This window comes from Lupinus angustifolius, chromosome LG12 (assembly GCF_001865875.1).
Source record: "Lupinus angustifolius cultivar Tanjil chromosome LG12, LupAngTanjil_v1.0, whole genome shotgun sequence".
In the NCBI taxonomy this organism is placed as follows: domain Eukaryota; kingdom Viridiplantae; phylum Streptophyta; class Magnoliopsida; order Fabales; family Fabaceae; genus Lupinus; species Lupinus angustifolius.
The window spans coordinates 13,891,466-13,912,419 of NC_032020.1; the positions used below are offsets into that span (position 1 = coordinate 13,891,466).

General features: G+C 30.1%; 2 protein-coding genes across 2 annotated transcripts; both read left to right on the forward strand.

Moving 5' to 3' along the window:
• Nucleotides 7,500-15,540, forward strand: LOC109362869 (CBS domain-containing protein CBSCBSPB3-like). The gene is made up of 14 exons (XM_019608930.1): nucleotides 7,500-7,848; nucleotides 8,910-9,078; nucleotides 9,171-9,303; nucleotides 11,385-11,540; nucleotides 12,670-12,748; nucleotides 12,853-12,966; nucleotides 13,118-13,184; nucleotides 13,314-13,419; nucleotides 13,495-13,553; nucleotides 14,221-14,327; nucleotides 14,416-14,546; nucleotides 14,743-14,822; nucleotides 14,909-14,998; nucleotides 15,099-15,540. Exons 1-14 carry the CDS (start codon nucleotides 7,706-7,708, stop codon nucleotides 15,270-15,272), a joined length of 1,608 nt encoding a protein of 535 aa, XP_019464475.1. The 5' UTR covers nucleotides 7,500-7,705; the 3' UTR covers nucleotides 15,273-15,540.
• LOC109362046 (uncharacterized protein At4g08330, chloroplastic-like) lies at nucleotides 16,862-17,724 on the forward strand. The gene is made up of 2 exons (XM_019607619.1): nucleotides 16,862-17,013; nucleotides 17,126-17,724. The coding sequence occupies exons 1-2, from the start codon at nucleotides 16,934-16,936 to the stop codon at nucleotides 17,595-17,597; spliced, it is 552 nt and encodes a 183-aa protein (XP_019463164.1). The 5' UTR covers nucleotides 16,862-16,933; the 3' UTR covers nucleotides 17,598-17,724.

Sequence of the window (20,954 nt, forward strand, 5' to 3'; positions counted from 1 at the left end):
TATAGCATTCATTTTCAATCATCATTCCTTTTAAAAAATAATGCAAATAAATGATGAATGATGTATTAGTAAACTTTTATACTAATACTATATAAATATTATACTTATAATATATATATTATGCTTAAGAAAATTATAAAAAAAACAAGGAAAAAACAACAGCAACGCTCTGTTATGGGTTGCACAACAAGTAGCATCTGGGGGGAAACGTTACTGCCTGGGTGCGCTACACCTAATCTTCAAATACTCCTCAAGTGAGTAGGAATCTACTCACTCAATTAGCTTGGCTCAACCATCTCTATACGTTGGAGTTTCATTAGGTGTGATATATATATATATATATATATATATTGAAAGTGTGAAAATTTTATATATTGTCATTATATCATACAACATTTATTTTCAACCATTAACTCTTCAGAATAAAAAAAAGTAATTAAAATGAGTGGTGGGTAATAACTGACTATATATAAATTTTTATACTATTAATACATAGATATTATACTATTGTTGAATTATTTATAAAATATATCTAATGACATTCTTTTTGTCCAAAGCAAATAGTGTGATTTGTTCGGAGAACATATCTATTAATATAATCTCTTATTCTTAATAGTGTTTTTTAATTATCTTTGTTAATTATTTATACACTGTTGTGCAAATGACATGTTGTTATTTTCATTAGGTAGGTAACATTTCATACGTTATTAATTTTTTAATATATTCATCATATATATGCATTGAATTATTAATAAATATTTGTATATATTATTCCATATTTCAAATTATATATTCGTATTAATAAGTATTATTGAAAAATTATTATATTAAAGGAAACGCATTATAATTAATCATATATATGGTTGGTTTCGGGTTCAGAATATAATATTGTTCAATATTTAGGGTTTGGTTAGACTTTGAATATGAACAAGGATCACCTATCCCATAATTTTTTTGTCATATGTCCCGAACCAATCAAACTTCATAAAATAATATTAAATATTAATTTATATTTTTATATTTTTTCTTCTTAAATGATTGAAGATTTCTCATTCGCTTAGGACACTAAATGAACATGAACGGAGACATATGATCTTCATCCTTTGAATATATGGTCGAGTTCGACAAATAAATCCTTATAGGATAAATGACAAACATTACTCATATATCATTTCATATGTCAAATTATATTCTCATGATAATAAGTATTATTGAAAAAATATTATATTAAAGGAAATGCATTATAATTAATCATATCTATGGTTGGTTTCAGGTTTAAAACATAACATTGTTCAATATTTAGGGTTTGGTTAGACTTTGAATATGGACAAGGATCACCTATCCCATATTTTTTCTGTTTCATGTCTCAGCGAATCAAACTTCATGAAATAATATTAAAATATTAATTTTTACTTTTTATATTTTTTCTTCTTAAATGAATGAAGGTTTCTCATTCGCTTAGGACACTAAATGAACATGAATGGAGGACATATGATTCTCATCCTTTAAATATGTGGTCAAGTTCGTCAAATAAATCATTATAGGATAAATGACAAACATTACTCAACTCAACCCAAATTATTCTCATCCTATCTCATTTTTTGATGTGCTCTTTCCAAATAAATCAGGATAATAATTATCCAGAAGGAAAGTGTGCAACAATCACAACCGCTGCAATATCTTCCTAAATCCAACTAAGGCAAGAAAAAATACCTTTAGTTTTTAATGATGAAATAGTAAAATACCTCTAATTATTTGTTGTTATTAATATTTTTTTATTTTTTTTATGAATAAGTTAACGAGCGAAAGCAAATAGTTTGTGAATTTCAATCAAATAGAAATCGAGTTAGAAATATAATTCATTTCGAACTCGAGTTAAATTTCAAGCTGAAAAAATTATTATCGATCAGACTAAACTCTGTTTCAACTTGTTTCCAACCATAACTACATGTAATCAAATCTTAAGTTATATTTTGATTTTGGAAGTTATTACAATATATGTATACATAACCTAATATCAAATAAAAAGTATTCTATAGAAAAATCACTATTAGAGTCAATGTTACCATGTCATCAAGGGACTATTAAAGTCAATCTTACCATGTTAAGGGAAACCCATTAATAATCAACACACCCAACTTGTTTGACCTTCTGCTTGTATGGTCATATCAATTATTAAATTGTCAATAGTATACTCGCGTTAATTATTTAACTATGATTTGGTTTGGTACCTTATATAACTAGAGTTTTTATGGCTATAAATTATTATTTAACTTAATATTTTTTATTTTTTTTATTTCGATGAGTAATAATTAAGATATTGTTATATATTACACTAACTACAATGTTCTTTCCCAAAATATATAGTGGGTTTAAAGTTGTCACCATCCGAAAATAATTAACGAGAGGATAGTCAACTGTTGTCCACAAAATAATAGAGATGGATAATAGGAAAAATATCTATAGAAAAATGGAAAAGGCTAAACCTACCTATATCTTATTCAAAATTAATATAAATATATAAAGTTGAAGTATTTATGGTGTCCTACTCTTCCTTTTTTAAATTGCCAATAATCATGCAATGTTTTTGTTGATTGATGACAAATAAAACTGATGTAACAGTTATTATTACCAAATATTCTATCAATTCAGAATTCATTCATGGGAAAATAATTAACAAGTTTTTTTTAATGTTTTTATCTCTTGCTTTTAAGAGAAAAATTAATAACTCCGTCTCATAAATTGTAATAAATTTGAACTTATCGGGAACTAATCATATGGGTGGTGCTAATGAGAAAAAATAAAAAGTTGTGGGCTATCAAGAAAATAGTAATACTAAAGCACCAATATGCAACGTGTGACATGTATGTAATTGGACATAAAAAAACAAAAAACCCAGCACTGCCTGATAAAAATAAGACAGAGTACATATTATTCTATGAGAATAATGTATCTCCTTGTATAAGGAGATAACTTATCTCCTCTAACCAATAAAGATGTGACATGTGTATTATTTTGTTTATTTTTTAAATTATTTTTATAGAAAATAGTGAAACATGACACATGTCATAATTTCACTGGCAGGAGGAGATAACTTATCTCCTTATATAAGGAGATACTTCATTCCCTTGTTCTATTTATGAGGCAAAACTTACCCTACTCGTATTCTAATTAGTATTTTACCAAAAAAATATTTTGTTTAGGTATATTATAAGTTGCAATACGCAAATTATAGATTGGGAAAAAAATATCTATCTAGGCTTTTCAAATACAGAATAATAAGATAGTGTTTAATTATCTGTTCGGTATTCATCTTCTGACCCCAAAAAATTCATCCCACCGAGAACACGTTGGTTTGATCTTAAGAGTGTGGCAACGATGATTGATAATATGTTAAATATTTTATTTTGATTCAACATTTCAAACGAATTTTATGAACATTAAAATAACTGAGTTTGTATTGTACATTGTATCTCACATTCAATCTCAATTCTTCAAACCAAAACGGCGACGTGTACCAAAATGTTGATCTCATTGTCTCGATTCATCAGCATGTGGCGATTTGGATGTAGATGCATGCATGAGTTGATGCTCTCATTTGTTAATTTTTAACTTTTTTGTTTTTGGTGTACTAATATATCCATTTTTTATCTTATGATTTTGATTTGACCAGTTTTTTATATCTAACTTTATTTATTAGAACATATGGGATCATGTAGTCATTTTGTTATAGAGAGATTAGTATCTATGCCTTAGGTATAAATTTTTTTTATTGTATATCATTTATCATTTATTTGTATTACTTTATATATTAGTGAATAACAATTAACATATAAATATTAAACGATGTACTATCAACGTGAAAACTCTCGGTGCATAAATATTAAATTCATAAATATCTTTTATTCTCATGAGGCATTATAACGGTGGTAGTTTTTTTTTATATTAATGAAATATATCATTCATGCTATGAATAATGAATTAATTTCTTTCGGATGTGTGAGAATCACTTTGGACATGAATCACTTATATAGACATCTAACTCTAACCTTTGCTCTTGTACAATACTTGAAAATATATAAAACCTCACATGAACAATATAAAGTGGTAGTTAGTTCCATTTAGGATGGCAACATGCGGTACGAACATATTAAATACTTTCCTATACTCATATCTGTACTATTTGTGAATACTTGCACGGATAATATATATTCGCAGGTATCTAATATATTTTTAAATTTAATATATATTTATATATTTTAATAATCAATATATATATAAATAATTATTACATGAATAATAAATTATTATACGTATTAACTTTATTATTATATTTTAATCACTAAAATTCATTATAAAATAATAATAAAATAGATAACATATAGTTATCAAATAATAAAAAGTGTAATATATATTGTTTAATTAAAAAATAAATTTATAAATGTGTTGTCATCTGAATGATGAATATCATAATATCTACTCTTACCTATAAATTATTTTTAGAGGCACTCGTGGGATTTTAATAATACCAACATGGTGAATATTTTTGTCAGACTAATCAACATAAAACTTTGTAGGAATATGCCATTTGCTTGTTAACTTAAATTTCAGATATTAATTGAACTAAGCCGAGGTCAATCGAATAGTTTGGTATGTCCAGCAAGAATCATCACTGCCTTATTCATGGGTTATGGGTCATGCAATGAGAGTCCACTACCCAAATTATTCCAAATATTTTTCTTAGGGTTGGGCACATAAATTTGCTAAATTAATTATAAAATGATACTTCTTTTCTGGCAAACTAATAGTATACTTGTACCTTTGTACATACAGCTCTATATTTCTTCTATTGAAGTTAAATAAGTATAGTACAAAAACATAAAATAATATATGTCAAATAATTTGAAATGATAAAATTTATGTGACATATTTTTCATATATTATTGTCATTTTCAAATATTTCTGTAAATAAAATCTCATTACAATACCATAAAATGTTCATATATTATTGTCATTTTCAAAATTTTAATATCACAAATATGTAATTGATTATTTACTATAACAAATATTTTTATTAATTTTTTGATATTATTTTAGATGAAGCATACCTAATTGCATCCCTACTCCATAAGGAATGGTTTATTATAATATATCAATGTTAAGAATACAAACGAAATAAAATAGAGATAAGTTATATAAAATCACAGAGTAGTGATTGAGATATAAATCCAAGATTTGGAAAGATGTGATATAAATCATAAAAAATAAAAAATCATTACACCTAGAAGATGAAATAGATAGGCAACGTGAGAATTTAAGGAAAAAATTATTGAATGTTTTTTGGTTGAGACATTTCTAATGGAGTAGACATTAGATGTTCTATAAACTTATAAGTTGTAAACAATAAGCTACTATAATTTTTAACTTTTAGACTCTTAAATCACAATAAAGTTCTTAACTCTTAAGTTTTAAATATTAAATGCTCTATTAGGAAAAAATGTCTTAACTTTTCTATTACTATCACCATTAATATTTTTCAAAGCTTATTGTTTTTCATCATCTACATTATCATTATAATAAATAAATGATAATTGCATTCTTGATCATGGGCTGATAAATTTTCATAAGTACATTTTTGTTGATAGAATTTTATGTATTTAAATGAGAATTACATTATTGATCCTTGGTTTCATAACAAAATGAAAATAATCAGAACAAATAATTTAATCATTGATTGCCATGAAGAGGTACAATTATGGGTGACAATACGGCCCAGCCCGGCCTGACTCAGCTCACTGTTGGCCCGCAAAATATATACTAACCCAATCCTAATTACTAAATAGGCTCAAATCTCCAGCCCAACGATTAAAATGACTATCCAAACAGGCCGGTCTGTCAAACCAAACCCATCTTACCCATTCTTAATTCCAAGACCTTGAACAAAAACTCAAATTAAAAAACCCAGAGAGCTCTCGAGTATATTTACTTGGAATAATATTTGATGGAGACTATAAATTATATACTTTACTGTAATTTTTTTTTAAAGCCAATGTAGAAATAAAAGGTATTATAACTTATTAAAAAATATCACACCTATGAATTGTATGTTTTTTTTTTGGTTTTTTCAAATTTGTGCCTTAAAACATATTTTGAATTATTAAAAAAGAGTAAATTTACATTGAAAAATAGGGTGAAACTATTAAAACATTATATTGCATATTCACACTCCTGATAACCAACCATATAATTTTAACTTATGAAATTGTGATTAGTTAAAAGATGAGAGTGAATACAGTATCAAAAACCCCAATTTACAAAATTAATGTAAAAGGATAAAAACATAATTTTTAATGAAAGCTTATGTCTTTTGTTTGAATTTAAAATACACTATAACAGACATTAAAAAAATAACTATCAAACTATAGTACAAATACTGAAAGAAAATTTCAATAAACTATCACAATTCAAGTAACTCAAATATTTGGCTGCCAAATATTTCCCCCCTCTGAATTGACTAATTTTTCTCTTTTTTTGCTGAAGAACCAACACTATTGGAGATTCATTCAATCCAGCCTGGAGAGCAAGCAACAATCCAACATAAACTTGTTTGTCATATCACAATTTACCATACTCACCATAACTACAACATTCTTAAAAAACTTTCAGTTTTTTCTTGTTATTCCACTTCTTTTATAATATAATATACGTACTCTCGGTGTAAAGATTTATACAATAGTTAATACTCATATATTATTCATTTGTTTTTTTAAAAAATAATAACGATTAAAATATTAATAGATGATGCATTAATTATGTATAAACTCATATATTATCAGTATATATATTTTTTTCTATTTCTCTTTATTTTGAAAAAAAACCTATAAATTTATACTTTAATATTGATTAAATTATCATATATTTTTCATTTCTTTTTAATTTAATTTCAAATGTACAATAAATAAAATTATTTTAATCCAATTATATCCCACTATATTAAATATCAAAAATGGTTGGAGGGTGATTTGATAATTCAGTTGAAAAGTTAAAATGAATGAAGATAAGAATATTGAATGTTCTAAACTCACCAGTTATACATGAGATGATATCTTTTATTTAAGAAAATGTGACACTCCATATATTACTATTTATAATTAATAAAAAATATATTTAGTTATTAAAATTTTAATTTAAATATATTTTTTAATGAATGAAAAAATGAGTAATACATATAATGATAAAGTTTTGGGACAAAATGTACTCCATATTATAATAATAATAATAATAAACCCATCCTTAAAAAATCACGATACACCTAGCGAGGTCGAAGTGGGACAAATGACATACCACAACTCTAAAATTTATTATTTTTTTTTTTGCAATAAAACAAAGTTCAAATAAAGTCAAATCTAAATGACATTAATTTCCTAAAAATAAATTGGTGTAAAGTGTAAACACCTCTGGAAAGGGTAAGAAAAAAGTTAAATATAAATAAAAAAAAAGTTTTGACCTGAGAAAGAGAAATTGCAGAGGCAGAAAGAAGAGTCACGGTGGTGGTGAAGAAGCGACAAAAGCTGAACCCTAACCTCCCTCCCTCACTCTCTGTTTCCGTTTCTCTCTTTCTATCCGAATATATTATCATTATTATTGAAATCATTTGCTTATAATTTATAAAATAAATTTGGTGAAATTTGATATATATAAGAAAATGAGTGGTCAAACGACATCTCTTCCTCGGAGGAACAGTGGTTCCTTTCATAAACGGCAACCGCCGTTGTCCAAGAAATCGGAAAACGGAACCTCCGGCGAACCTTTCACTCAAAGCAGGCCTTCTTCTCCGCCAATTCAACAGTACCTACATTCTCTTCCTTCTATTTTTCATTCATTTTCTTTTTTATTTAAGCATGTTATCTTTTTGATTCGGTTCGTTTCCGTTTGTTGTATTTGTCATGGATAAATTGATGCGTAAAAATTGAATCAATCAATTGTTAATTGATCAGATATAGTTTTCATTCTGATATGTTTGGTGTGGTAAGAGTTTGTTATATAATGTAAGAGTAAACCACTTTAGTCCATATAAATTTCCACCTATCAATTTTTAATTTGCGAAGAAATAAAAATCTAAATCAATATTTAAAAATAATGAATATTAGTCCTTAATAGAGACTAAAGTGTTCAGAAATTAGTGATGAAAATGTTAAGAAAATTACTTTGACTCACATTTGATATTGTTTTCCAATTTCCCAGGGAACAAATTGATACGCACGGAATTTTGAGTTAATATAATTCATATTTGATTTCTGTTTTTTTTAATGGCTTTTATCTTCTTCAGGTACTTAACTATGTTGTTATAATTTATATTTGATACCGTTTGTTTTCCACGCCTCTACATGTAATTGGAAATATGCAGTAACTTTGGAAAAGTTTTGCCACGTAGTGTTTGGTAGATATTTCATAACAAGGCACATAACATATTTATGTATCCGGTGTTTATATAAACAGATCCCGATAAAAGACATAAATATTATAACATTTTGGTTCCATAGAAGAGGGTGGAACTAAAGAGAGAACAGAACATGATCTGTTACACTCTGTTTAGTTAATGTACCTCCACTTTAGTTTTATATTATTTTTTGGTTAATTGAATTAAACCTTTCAATGTATTTTTGTCATATTGGTATCTTTGTTACCGACGGGCGTTGGTTCAAGTGGTACATGCTTGATTCCCCTTAAGCAAGGTCTCGGGTTCGAGTCTTGTGGATGAAAAAAATGTCCGCTGGGAGAGTTAGCCCCACGTACCTGTGAATGTTCACGGCTCGGACAGGATTGCCTCCAGTGCGAGGATACCTGTGGGAAACCAAAAAAAATATTGGTATCTTTGTTTGGTTATGCTCATTAATGAAATTATTTAGGTCTGATAGGGGAGAAAGGACAGTGAAGAAGCTTCGGTTGTCGAAAGCCCTCACTATAAGCGAGGGGACAACAGTTTCTGAAGCATGTCGACGAATGGCAGCTCGGCGTGTTGATTCTGTCTTGTTGACTGATGCAAATGCCTTGCTCTCAGGAATTGTGACTGACAAGGTTTGTATATCTTGTGTGCATTTGTCCATTTTCCATTTAGATTGTGATAGTGTGCAAATGAAATGTTACAACCATGTGTATCCTATGCTCAGGACATTGCTTCTAGAGTTATAGCTGAGGGTTTACGACCAGAGCAGACAATAGTGGCAAAAGTAATGACTCGAAATCCTTTATTTGTGACAGCAGACACACTAGCCATCGACGCACTTCAGAAGATGGTCCAAGGTTAGCTTCCGCTCTACTGTTAATGTCATGGTTTTTATTCAATTTTAAGTGGATGAATATAAGTATCATATGTTTTCGTAATGGACTTTTGGGTATCATCATGCCTGGATGAGACAATGAGTGAGTTCATTTCGTATGTAGTTGAATAATACCATGATAATTATTTTCTGCTGATTGTCACAATGTTACAATTAATGTAGTACATTTTGTGCTACACTTTTATTATGGCTGTCTTGTGTGAAGAAGAGATCGGATGCAATGTTGTGAGGATGCACTTGATGTATATGTTTTTGGATATTGTAATTGTCATGCTTCATCATGGTCAGATTTCTAACAGGACAGAGCACTGAAATCTACACCTAGGATATGTGTACTAAATAATATCGATATTTCTGTGCACTATTTAATCAAATGGATGCCATTATTTTCTATCATAAATAATATCATCAGAAGTTCATTCAGTACTAATTCTAAGTCCTTTCTGATAGTTTCGCCTATGGTTTTTGCTTGGTCTCCCTTTACGTCTAACTATTGTACTTTTTTTGGTATAACTAAGGGTATCCCCTCACCCTATGGGTAAGGAATTATTCCCTTTCAGGGTGTATGGTTGTCCCTCCCAACAAGTGTTATTCTCAGGAATCCAACATTTGACCTTTAGCCTAGTACGATACCTGAGGATCCAGTGGGGCCTTACGCCACTAGACCAACGCCTCATTGGTTATCTAACTATCAGACTACTCTCATTGGTCTTCTTCTTACATAGGCAAGATTCTTTCATCTTTTCGTCAGTAGGTGTTTACCCTGCTTTTTTCTAATGCTTTTACTCATTACCCTATCTTGTCCTATATGTCTACTCATCTATTACAACATCTTCATCTATGAAACATCGATGTTATGCTCTTGTTGGCTCTATACATTCTAACATTCAGTACCATAAAGCATCGGGGATCAATCATGCACAACTGTAATTAGTTATATACTTATAGTGATTTCCTTATTAGCAAATACCAGGTTCAATCATAGCCCACATTTTAGCAGTAAAATTATTTGAACTGTTGTATTGGATTGGTGAGAAGTCGATTGATAATTTAGATGGTTAAGAAGGTCTGTACTTCAATGTGATTATCTTCCTTCATATTGAACAGATACTAGGAAGGAGACTTTTTGCAGTGAAGGCATATATTTTTTCTGTCATCACTTGTAAACATGTATAGTGTGTCCCAAGTTTTTTTGTCTTTGGAGAAAAGCATTATCCAGCTAAATACAGGGGGGAAATATTGTTATTCTTTCACATCTCAGTGTCAAAAAATTGTTTTCTGATAAATCTACCATAGAGGTCTGATGTTATTTATTTTATTGAACTATTGATGACTTGAGCTCAATCGAATGATCTCAGTGAACTCCTTTCTTCTTTTTCCTTCACAATGGCATATCCCAGGACCTCAGTATAGGGTGAGGATGATAAGTGATAATGTTTTCGCCTTGAACTTTTAAGTATATGCATTATTCATTTACATGGATTAAAAGGTAATTAGTTCTTCAGTGTTCATTTTCTGTTTCTCTATTCTCCCCTCATCCACTTTTTATTCCTCATTTTCTTGGTACTAAATCAATGGTTTAACTTTTCTAGCGATATTCTTGGTGGCTCTTGTGGATTTTTGCTCATTGGCTGTTTTCATTTTTTGTTTACATCAGAGTTTAGGTGTGCTATCTTGAAGAAAAAAATAATTTGTCTTTCATTTTGAACTCTTTCAATTGCTTTGCCCTCTGTTTTATATTCTCTGCTATCTTTCTCCACACCAAAAAGTGCTGTCTGATTTTCATCAAAAGTGTTACCCGATCATGTACTTATAGTTAAATTTTGTTTCTCTGCACAAGAGCTTTAATTTGTTTCTTCTTTGGTCTAGGTTTCTTTTTTAATAAAAAAATGCTTTACCTTTCCTGTTTCTTTAACTAGTTGATTCCTGATGGTGCAAGATTTGGGTAATGTTTTTTTATCAGATTATCTTTCTATCAATCAAGTTATCGTATACTAAACAATTCACTCAGCGAGATATAATTTTTTCATTCTCAAATGATAGGTAAATTCAGGCACCTGCCTGTTGTTGAAAATGGTGAAGTCATTGCCATACTGGATATCACTAAATGTCTTTATGACGCCATATCTAGGATGCAGAAGGCTGCTGAGCAAGGGAGTGCCATTGCTGCTGTAGTCGAAGGTGTGGAACGCCAGCGAGGTAGTAATACATCTGGTTGGCTAACAATTATCTTTATATACACTTATCACAGTATTGATTTCATTTGAATTTGGGAATTGCATCCACTTGCATGAATATCTCTTTACTGTTTATACTTTGCTAACATTGTCGTATTCAGAAGCCATATGTTTTATGAATGAAAGATATCAGTTGGCTTACTTATATGCTGACTACAAACAAAATTTTAAGCTTTGTTTATCTGTGACTGAAAGTTACAAACAAAGGAGTTGGTAGTTAATAAGGAAAAGATAGGGAGGATAACCAAATGAGTGCTTAGGTTGCTGTTATATTTTCATTTTTATTTTTATAGAGATATCGTTTTCATTCTCATCCCTCTGTATACTTATATGCTGACCTGACATTTTCTACAAACAAATTTTTTTTAGCTTTACTAATCTGTGGCTGAAAATTAGAAACAAAGGAAATGGTAGTAGTTCATAAGAAAAAGGTAGGGAGGATAACCAAATGGGTGCTTTAGCTTGATGTTATATTTTCAATTTTATTTCAAGGGGGATATCTTTTTCCCTTCCCTCTGTGTACTTCTTTTCCCTTTTAATAATATGACACATACTCTTTTTTTGTCAAAATGTTTGTAGAGTGGTCAGTGTGCAAACCCTCTATTTTCTTAAGTAATTGAATGTTTGCTTAATTATTCCTAAAGTTAAAATATTTTTTCTAGACATTACTCAATTGAAATTTTAATTCTCCAAAAACTTTTAATTTATCTTCTTTTGAGGACATGGTCTCTATTTAATGGACTGGGAAATGTTTTCTTATTATATTATACTTAAATGGCCTAATTCAGACCTTAACTTGTAAGGTTTGCTCTTTGAATATTAGGCAAGTAGATGAATGGAGAACCATATGCTTTTATGAGAAGTGCATACAATTCCTGCATGTTTAGGCAATGTATGCCTTTTAATTTTTAATGCTATACTTTATGTTTCTTATCTTTGAAGTTGATTTGAGTAGTAGGAGGAAACGTGTTTCCCTTTTGTCTGTTTTGCTTCTCATAGTCCTTTTTTTATCAATATCTAGTGTTGGAAATTGCCATATTTCTCCCTTTATTTAATGCTTCTAATTCTGTTTCAATTGTCATTGTCTTTAGTTCCCCATGCTTTGATAGAAATATTGAGGGAGCGTATGTTCAAGCCTTCCCTGTCAACTATAATTGGTGAACATACAAAGTAATTTCCACATCATATTTTCTTGCATTAATATGTATTGCTACATGATGGTTATATAATCAGATTTAATTGTTTTACAAAGTTCTGTAGCTTTATGTTTTTAGGGTTGCTATTGCATCAGCATCAGATCCTGTCTATGTAGCTGCACAGAAGATGCGAGAGTTGCGTGTTAATTCAGTCGTTGTCGTGTCAGGAGCCAAGATTCAGGGGATTCTCACGTATGATCCTTTTCAGAGGCTTTATTCTATTTTTTTAGAAGTTGATGATATGGAATAAAATACACAATTGCATATTTCTTAGATAATGCTACTAGAGTTGGGCTCTATTTTGTTGTTGTGTAATATATTGTTCTCTAAATCTTTCATGCAGTTCAAAGGACATTCTTATGCGTGTTGTAGCTCAAAATCTTTCACCTGAGTTGACTCTAGTGGAAAAGGTTGTTATTTTATTTTTGAAGTAACTCAAGTAATAAGCAGGTTTCTGCTAGATGCCATTTCTTCTGGCTGTTTCTTATTTTTGCTAGTTATTAGAAGTTTGACTTACTTCTTCCCTTATCTCTCTGTAGGTGATGACTCCAAACCCAGAATGTGCATCACTGGAGACAACAATTCTTGATGCACTGCATATGATGCATGATGGAAAGTTCTTGCATCTTCCTGTGTTAGACAGGGGTGAGCTTTGCCTTCTCAATTTCATAGGCAGTTTCTTAGTTCTTACCTCATTTTGCTGACTGTTGAGATCTGCAGATGGATATGTCACTGCTTGTGTGGATGTTTTGCAGATAACTCATGCTGCCATTTCCTTGGTAAATTCCATATTTGAGATACATATAAAATAGAGTAGAGGAATTAATTTTAGTATATAGTCTTGGAGATGGAAATGTATAGTGATCAGGTTATTTGCTGCGAGGTGTGCATCACTGTGTATATATGGGTTTGTAGGTTTCTGGCTATAGTTGTATATTACTTTAGCATCAAACATCAGTTTCAGTTCCTTGAAAGTTGCTTTTCAAAAAATTTCTATGAATTTTCTTTCTCTGGCATTCGCAATCCTTTACTACCCACCCAGGGATATATTTGAATTACTGAAATATTTTAGATTCTGAATGTTTTTATTACAATTTTTTGTAAAATGGTAAATGTCTATGTCTACATCCAATTTTGTTGTCTTGGTGCACATTCAGGTCGAAGGTGTGTTGCATTGTTGCCTTTTATATTTAGTGATAGCAGTTGGTAGTTTCCATCTTTATGTCCTCACATACCTTGGTAGTTGTTTAGATTTAATGTTACAGTTCACTGTCCACCTTACATTCCCTCTCCTCACCTCATAATGCTTTTATAACTGTTTGACACCTTTAATAACATTGAAGTCTATTTCTTGTGTAGTGAGAATCATGTACATCTTCATATTAACATTTTATACTGTACTGTTATACAGATGCCAATTTCTGATTTCCAAAATATACTTTGCAGGTTGAGAGTAGCCCTGGATCTGTTAATGATGTGGCAAATACAATTATGCAAAGATTTTGGGACTCAGCTATGGCTCTTGAACCACCAGAAGATTCTGACGTTCATAGGTATTACTACTATGCTTTTACAGACATTTTAAAATAAGAATTGTTTTGTTCTGTGTTGTGAATATGCCTATATGATGTTTGATTGCAGTGAAGTTTCTGGACTAATGACATCAGATGGGGTAGATACAGTGAAGTCGGCATATCAATCTTCAGATTATGGAAATTCATTTGCATTTAAGTTTCGGGATCTCAATGGTCGTGTGCATCGAGTCAACTATGGTGAGTGAATATCTTGGGAAAATCATTAGAAGGGCTTATAATCTGAATTTCCCCTCTTCTTGGATATTAATCAGAAATATCATGTAGACATGTACATTGATATCTGAACCCGAGTCATGTAATTTTTAACATTTTCCCTAAAATCCAGTTGATTCTTATAAGAACCCACAAGTATTTACCTTGCCCTTTTTTGTAGGTTCTGAACATTTAGATGAGCTTGTATCTGCAGTCATGCAGAGACTTGATGTCAATGATGGAGAACACCCTATTATTTTGGTGCGTTTTATACTTGTTCAACTTTTTCTGCATTCTTGTAATACTATATGTACTTATGATCATACTGTCTTTCACCTCTCTTATAGTATGAGGACGACGAAGGCGATAAAATTGTTATTACAACTGATAACGATCTTGCTTCTGCTGTCAGCTTTGCTAGAACTGCAGGATCGAAGGTGAAGTTATCTGCTTCTAGTTTTTTCGTTTAATGATGTTGGCATCTGTTCATTTGGATTTGGTCCACACATTCTAATATAATGCGTCTTTCTGTTTCAGTCTTTAAAGTTGCATCTGGACTTTGGCGGTTCAACAAAACCAACGACACCGCAACCTGATACAGCGACTAGACAGAAAACTAGCGCGTTGTCGTACCGATCTGGTATTTTTGCAGGTGCTATTGTCATAAGTAGCATTGGATTGATGGTTTACTTAAAGCGCTCTAAACAATGACATGTTGGCACTAAAATCACGTTGTATAAATTCTGGAGTTCTATTTCATTAACTGCTCCTTGCAACAAAGGAAATATTGGATACTGAAATTGGGGAATATTGTGACCTATCTCTAATTTTGAGTCCCTATTTTTTGGGGGATAATTTTAACTGCGGTGGTTAATCCAGTTGTGATTAGTTGAAGATGACTATTTATATTTTTTCTATGCCTCTGATGTAATTGCAATCAGTAATCCCTTCTCCTTACAAGTGAAAATATGTATATAGGTCATACATATTCTAAAGGGTTTGTGTGATGGGTTAAATTCATTTTCACCCTATTTGTGTCACCCTATTGGCCTATCATACTTTTTTGCCCAATTCTTGTTGCTGTAGTGTTTTATGATAAGATGGGATCCTATTAAATGCTAAAAACTAGAGTTAGATTTTTCTAGTTAGTTTGGGGACTATCTTAAAAATTTAATATTTTCTTGGTTAAAAGTGAAAATATATTTTGTAGGGTAAAATAAACAGTTGAAGCTAACAAGATTTATGAGCTAAATTAAACGTTGGCAAAATATAGAGAACAAAATATATATACTCCATCCATAATAAAAACTGAATACTAATAAAATAAAGATTACTTTATCTGAATAGAGAATTACATAAAAGTAATATTAATTACTATTTTTGCTCATACGATGTCAGAATGTGATTAATATATCCGAATGTTCCTAATATCACATGAATTAAAAAAAATCGATTAATGTAGTAAGTACCAAGTACCATTAAGTTAGGAGTAAATTACACTGACATCCTCTGAGTTTTAGTAAAGTTATATAAATCACCTCTCACTTTTCTACTCCTACACAAACCTCCTCTGGTTTTTTATACTTTCATTACACTGACCACCTGCATAAGAAATAATAAGTGTAATATTTTAAACAAAAAATACGATAAACGCAATTAAGTTAAACAAAACATGATATATTGTGGAGACAAGTCCATATAATATATGAGTCAATATTTCTTTATTATTTTTGGTTCGTTACACTATATTGTAAGGGCGATTTAAACAATATTTCTTTAGAATTGTTTATGCATTTTGTAACCAAAAATAATAAGATACATTGATTTGTATATTATTTAGATTTGTCTACACAGTATATCATATTTTGCTTAACTTAATAGCATTTATCACATTTTTTATTTAAAATATTACACTTATTTCTTATTCAGGGGTGGTGGTTAGTGTAATGAAAGTATTAAAACTAGAGGAGGTTTGTATAGGTGTATAAAAGTAAGAGGTGATTTATGTAATTTTACTAAAACTCAGGAGATATCAGTGTAATTTACTCTTAAGTTAGTTTTTTAAAAATTTAGTCATATTCTCTTTTTATTCAATTAATTAATGAAGAGCAAAAGTAAAACATTGGAAAAAGGCAAAAGAGAGCAACAACAAAAGATGGGGCACATTAATACATTAAACAATTATTGTTATATAATTTCTCACTAATTATCATACTAACACCATAACACATTTAAATATTTAATAAAACATCATTAGCAATTTGGGAGAGAGCATCTGGATTGTGCATTGTTACCGTTAATGGGTCCATTTCTTGTTCGTCCTTTATAAACTCACCCTCTCTCTCTCTCTCCTAAGTCCCAACACAGAAAATATGATCCACAACGGTGACATGGTTAAGGGTTCTTGTCAACAGCTTCACTTTTCTTCCTTTATCAGAGATGTAAACTACAGGTTCTCTCTATTCTCTCTCACTCTCCATCATATGCATTTTTTTTAGCTTTCATTAATTTCAAGTTTATAAACTAAACTATAACGTTAACTTTTTGTTTGTATTCCAATGTAGTTGTGGGTCGTGTGGTTATGAATTGAACTTGAACTCTAGCAATCGTAACACCACTTCCTTCATTGATTCAAAATGCTACAACAAGTTCATTAAGAAAGGTTTCATCTCATTTTTCTCCATAGACGAGACCAGGTTTTCTCAGCTCAATCAACTTCCTTATTCATTCTCATGGTTACCATTTTTCAACTCTAAACGCCAACCAACAACAACGAGAAGAAGAAGAAGAACCAAACTTCTCTGCCTCATGTGTGGGACCCACCTTGGTTATGGTTACACTTTACCAAACCCACATTCTCAATCATGGGATGGCATCACTGAGTCTAGAATCTATGATATCAAACTCAATGCTCTTCAACCTTCTTTATATGATTATCCAAGTCAAAGTTCAAAGGATATGGATAATGGTAATGGTATGTATGAGAATGATGCATCTTCTATTTCTGTAATGAATCCCAGGATTGGAGTTATGTGAATGTGAGAATGTGCGGTAGTACTCCATTCTAATCTTTTTTATAATGTTTTCTCCATATTTTCTTACTCTGCTCTTTTGCTATACTCTGTTTTCTCAATAATTGTAATTTTGAACTTGGAAAATGAAACCCCCATATTGAAATTTAACTTTTATGTTTTTATTAACCTACCTCTCCCCTTATTTACTACCTTTGTTATTTGTACTAGTTGATACATGGTATATATTCGCAGCATATAATCGCAACAAGTTAAGAAAAATTTATTGGCTGATGCAAAATTTGTATATAAGAGTGCAATATATATATATATATATATATATGTATTATCCACTGTTTACGAGGAAATTATGGTATAAGAGTGCAAAATTGTATTACTTTTAGTAATAATCTTTTATCAATACATATCTATTATTTTCGTTTGAGAGTCAATCATAATTAACATATGAATAATTGATGATTTACCGATAGTGTAAAAAATATTATACAAAGTTAATTTATACATATTAAATCATCATTAATTTCATACTTCTAATATAATTCAGGCAGGGACATAATGAAGTGTGATTGGTGGAGTGCTGGAGAATCATATGGCATTGCTTATATACTTGCAACTAATATAAATATATGAATACCCTTATGCAACAAAATTTATGTTCAACTGTTTCAGTTCTGGAAGCCATTTTTGTGTATCTTGAGAAAGGTTGCTCTGTCTGCTTTGAGGTACAAAGAAGGCGAGATACCACTATCATTTCTAAACACAATGAGACTTATAACCTACTTTTATTATATTACTATCATTTCTGAACACAAATCATTTTTTAACCAATTATTCCAAAATCAAAAGTCAAAACTAAACAGCCTAAGCCTAATAATGTACCCTCAGCTGTACTCCAAAATTGATTAGGTTGACCACCACTATAGAGTTCTATTGTAATATTTATGCCAAACAATCCTACCTCCATGATACCAACATTAACTATATTTAGGATTTATTTGCGAGCTCGTTTTTGGAGTGTAAGGTTGAAAAAAAGAAAACATGGAAGTTATGAAATATATTTATAAGATAACTCTTAAGTCTCTCATTTTCCTTCTTTCCCATCCTTATTGAAATTCGCAAACAAACTCTTAGTACATCAAATATTACTGCTACTTGTAGAAGCTGATTTCTCTTTATTAACCAACATAATATAGCCCTGTGTTATCCACATACTCACTCAACTAATGATTAACCATGTGTCAAATACATACATAAATATATACATATATCAGTTAACATTTTACTAGCTTAAAAAGATATGATAAGTGTTTAAAATTAGAAATATACAAAACTGATTTTTTTGGAATATATATAAAGGTGCCTTCTAACCTGCAAACTTACATTTAGTTCATTTCGAAGTGAGTTCGTTTTGTAGTCGTTGGATGAAAAACTTTTTAATCTGTGCCGTTGAAACAATAACCGACAATTTGTTCCACACATAAGTCAGTTTGGGAGAAGACAACTTCGACATGCACAAAAGTCGATTTGGGGTTAACGACTTCAGCGTACAAGTCGGTTTGGGGTTAACGACTTCAGCGTAGAAGTCGATCTGAGCAATAACATCATCATGTTGTAGTGCAAACTGAACACGACTCCACTGTAGTTCATTTCATTTACTCATCTTTCTACAAAGCAAAGTCCCGTGTTCAAATTTAGTGTATTATTTTTCAGGTATTTAAATTATTTATAAGCTAAGTGCACCAGCAACAATGTAGCTCATTTGTTAGATTATACCTTAAATTAAAGGAAGGAGGTGGGTTCTAGGCATTCGTCCTTCATTTTTTATTTTTTTATTCTTTTTCATTTTGAAAGAAACTTATACCATAATTTCTTCCTAAAAAATATTTCTATTCACCAATATTACAATCATAATTTTCACAATATAGATTTGATATTATCACAATATGGATTATAATTTCCTCCAAAAAAATATTTGTCTCCATTAACATCATAATATTGAATGTACAATTGATGAAAAAGATACGAGTTCATTTTTTTTTATTCAATGAATTCTATACGGACCGACCTATTAGGAAAAGTTCCAATTGATGAAAAAGATACAAGGGGTGTGAGTTAAAATTAACGTCCAAAGCAATGGTGCATTTATCACTAGGGATGGCAACAGGGTGGAACATGCACAAGTAGTGCTTTCCCGTACCCATACCCGTACTACTTATGGGTACTCGCACTATTTTCGACCTGCACGGGTAGCGAGTATTTGCAAGTAACCCACGGGTTTTAAAGTTTCAATATATATTTATATGTTTTATAATAACAATGCATATAAAATAATTATTACATGAATTATAAAATTTATAAACATGTTAAATTTACCATTCACTTCAATCACTAAATTTATTATAAAATAATACAAAAATAGATAATATATAATTATAAATAATAATAAAAATGTAATATATATAAATTATTTAATTAAAAAATAATTTTATAAATATACAGGTATCCGCGGGGCTGGTATCATGATATCCGCTCCACTCATAAGCTATTTTTACAGGTAACTAATACATGTATTTTAGTGAGTACCCACAAAGCGAGTATTTTTGTCATCTGTATTTATCATAATATATTAGTAAATAATTTTAGCGGGTACCACAAGTATGTTAGTGATTAATTTTTTTATGAGAATATTATAATATATATTGTGATAATACAAAATGCATATTATGAAATTATGATTGTGATATTAGTGAATATAAATGTTTTTTACGAGAAAATTATGGTATAAGTTTCCTTCAAAATGGAAAAAATAAAAAAATGAAGATTATGTTGGTGCATTCATCACATGAAAAATGAAAATTATGATTATGATGTTAGTAAATAAAAATGTTTTTAGAAAGAAATTATAATGCATATTATGATAATACCAAATGCATATTGTAGAAATTATGATTATAATGTTAGTAAATAGAAATATTTTTAAAGAGGAAATTATAGTATAAGTTTTTTTCAAAATGGGAAAAAATAAAATTAAATAAAAAAAGTGGAAGGTCTCAAACACAAGGCTTCAAATGAACTACAAAAGTGTTATGTTCAATTTACACGACGAAATAATATTGTTATTGCCCATACCGACTTCTATATTGAAGTTGTTATCTCCCAAAACGACTTATGTGCATGTTGAAATTGTCTTTTCCCAAACCAACTTCTTTGTGAAACAAGTTGCCGGTCACTGTTTCGACTTTCAGCGACACAAATTAAAAGGTTTTTCATCCAACAGCCACAAAACAATTTCACTTCTAAGGGAACTAAATGTTAGTGTGCAACTCCACCATATATAAAAAGTGTGCAGGCAGCGACTTTT

Excerpts from the sequence above, each read along its gene's own strand:
- LOC109362046 (XM_019607619.1), top strand. The coding sequence starts at position 16,934 with ATGATCCACAACGGTGACATGGTTAAGGGTTCTTGTCAACAGCTTCAC. Across the intron at positions 17,014-17,125 it reads ATCAGAGATGTAAACTACAG|TTGTGGGTCGTGTGGTTATG; the intron begins GTTCTCTCTATT and ends ATTCCAATGTAG.
- LOC109362869 (XM_019608930.1), top strand. The coding sequence starts at position 7,706 with ATGAGTGGTCAAACGACATCTCTTCCTCGGAGGAACAGTGGTTCCTTT. Across the intron at positions 13,554-14,220 it reads CTCATGCTGCCATTTCCTTG|GTTGAGAGTAGCCCTGGATC; the intron begins GTAAATTCCATA and ends TATACTTTGCAG. Across the intron at positions 14,823-14,908 it reads GAGAACACCCTATTATTTTG|TATGAGGACGACGAAGGCGA; the intron begins GTGCGTTTTATA and ends CCTCTCTTATAG.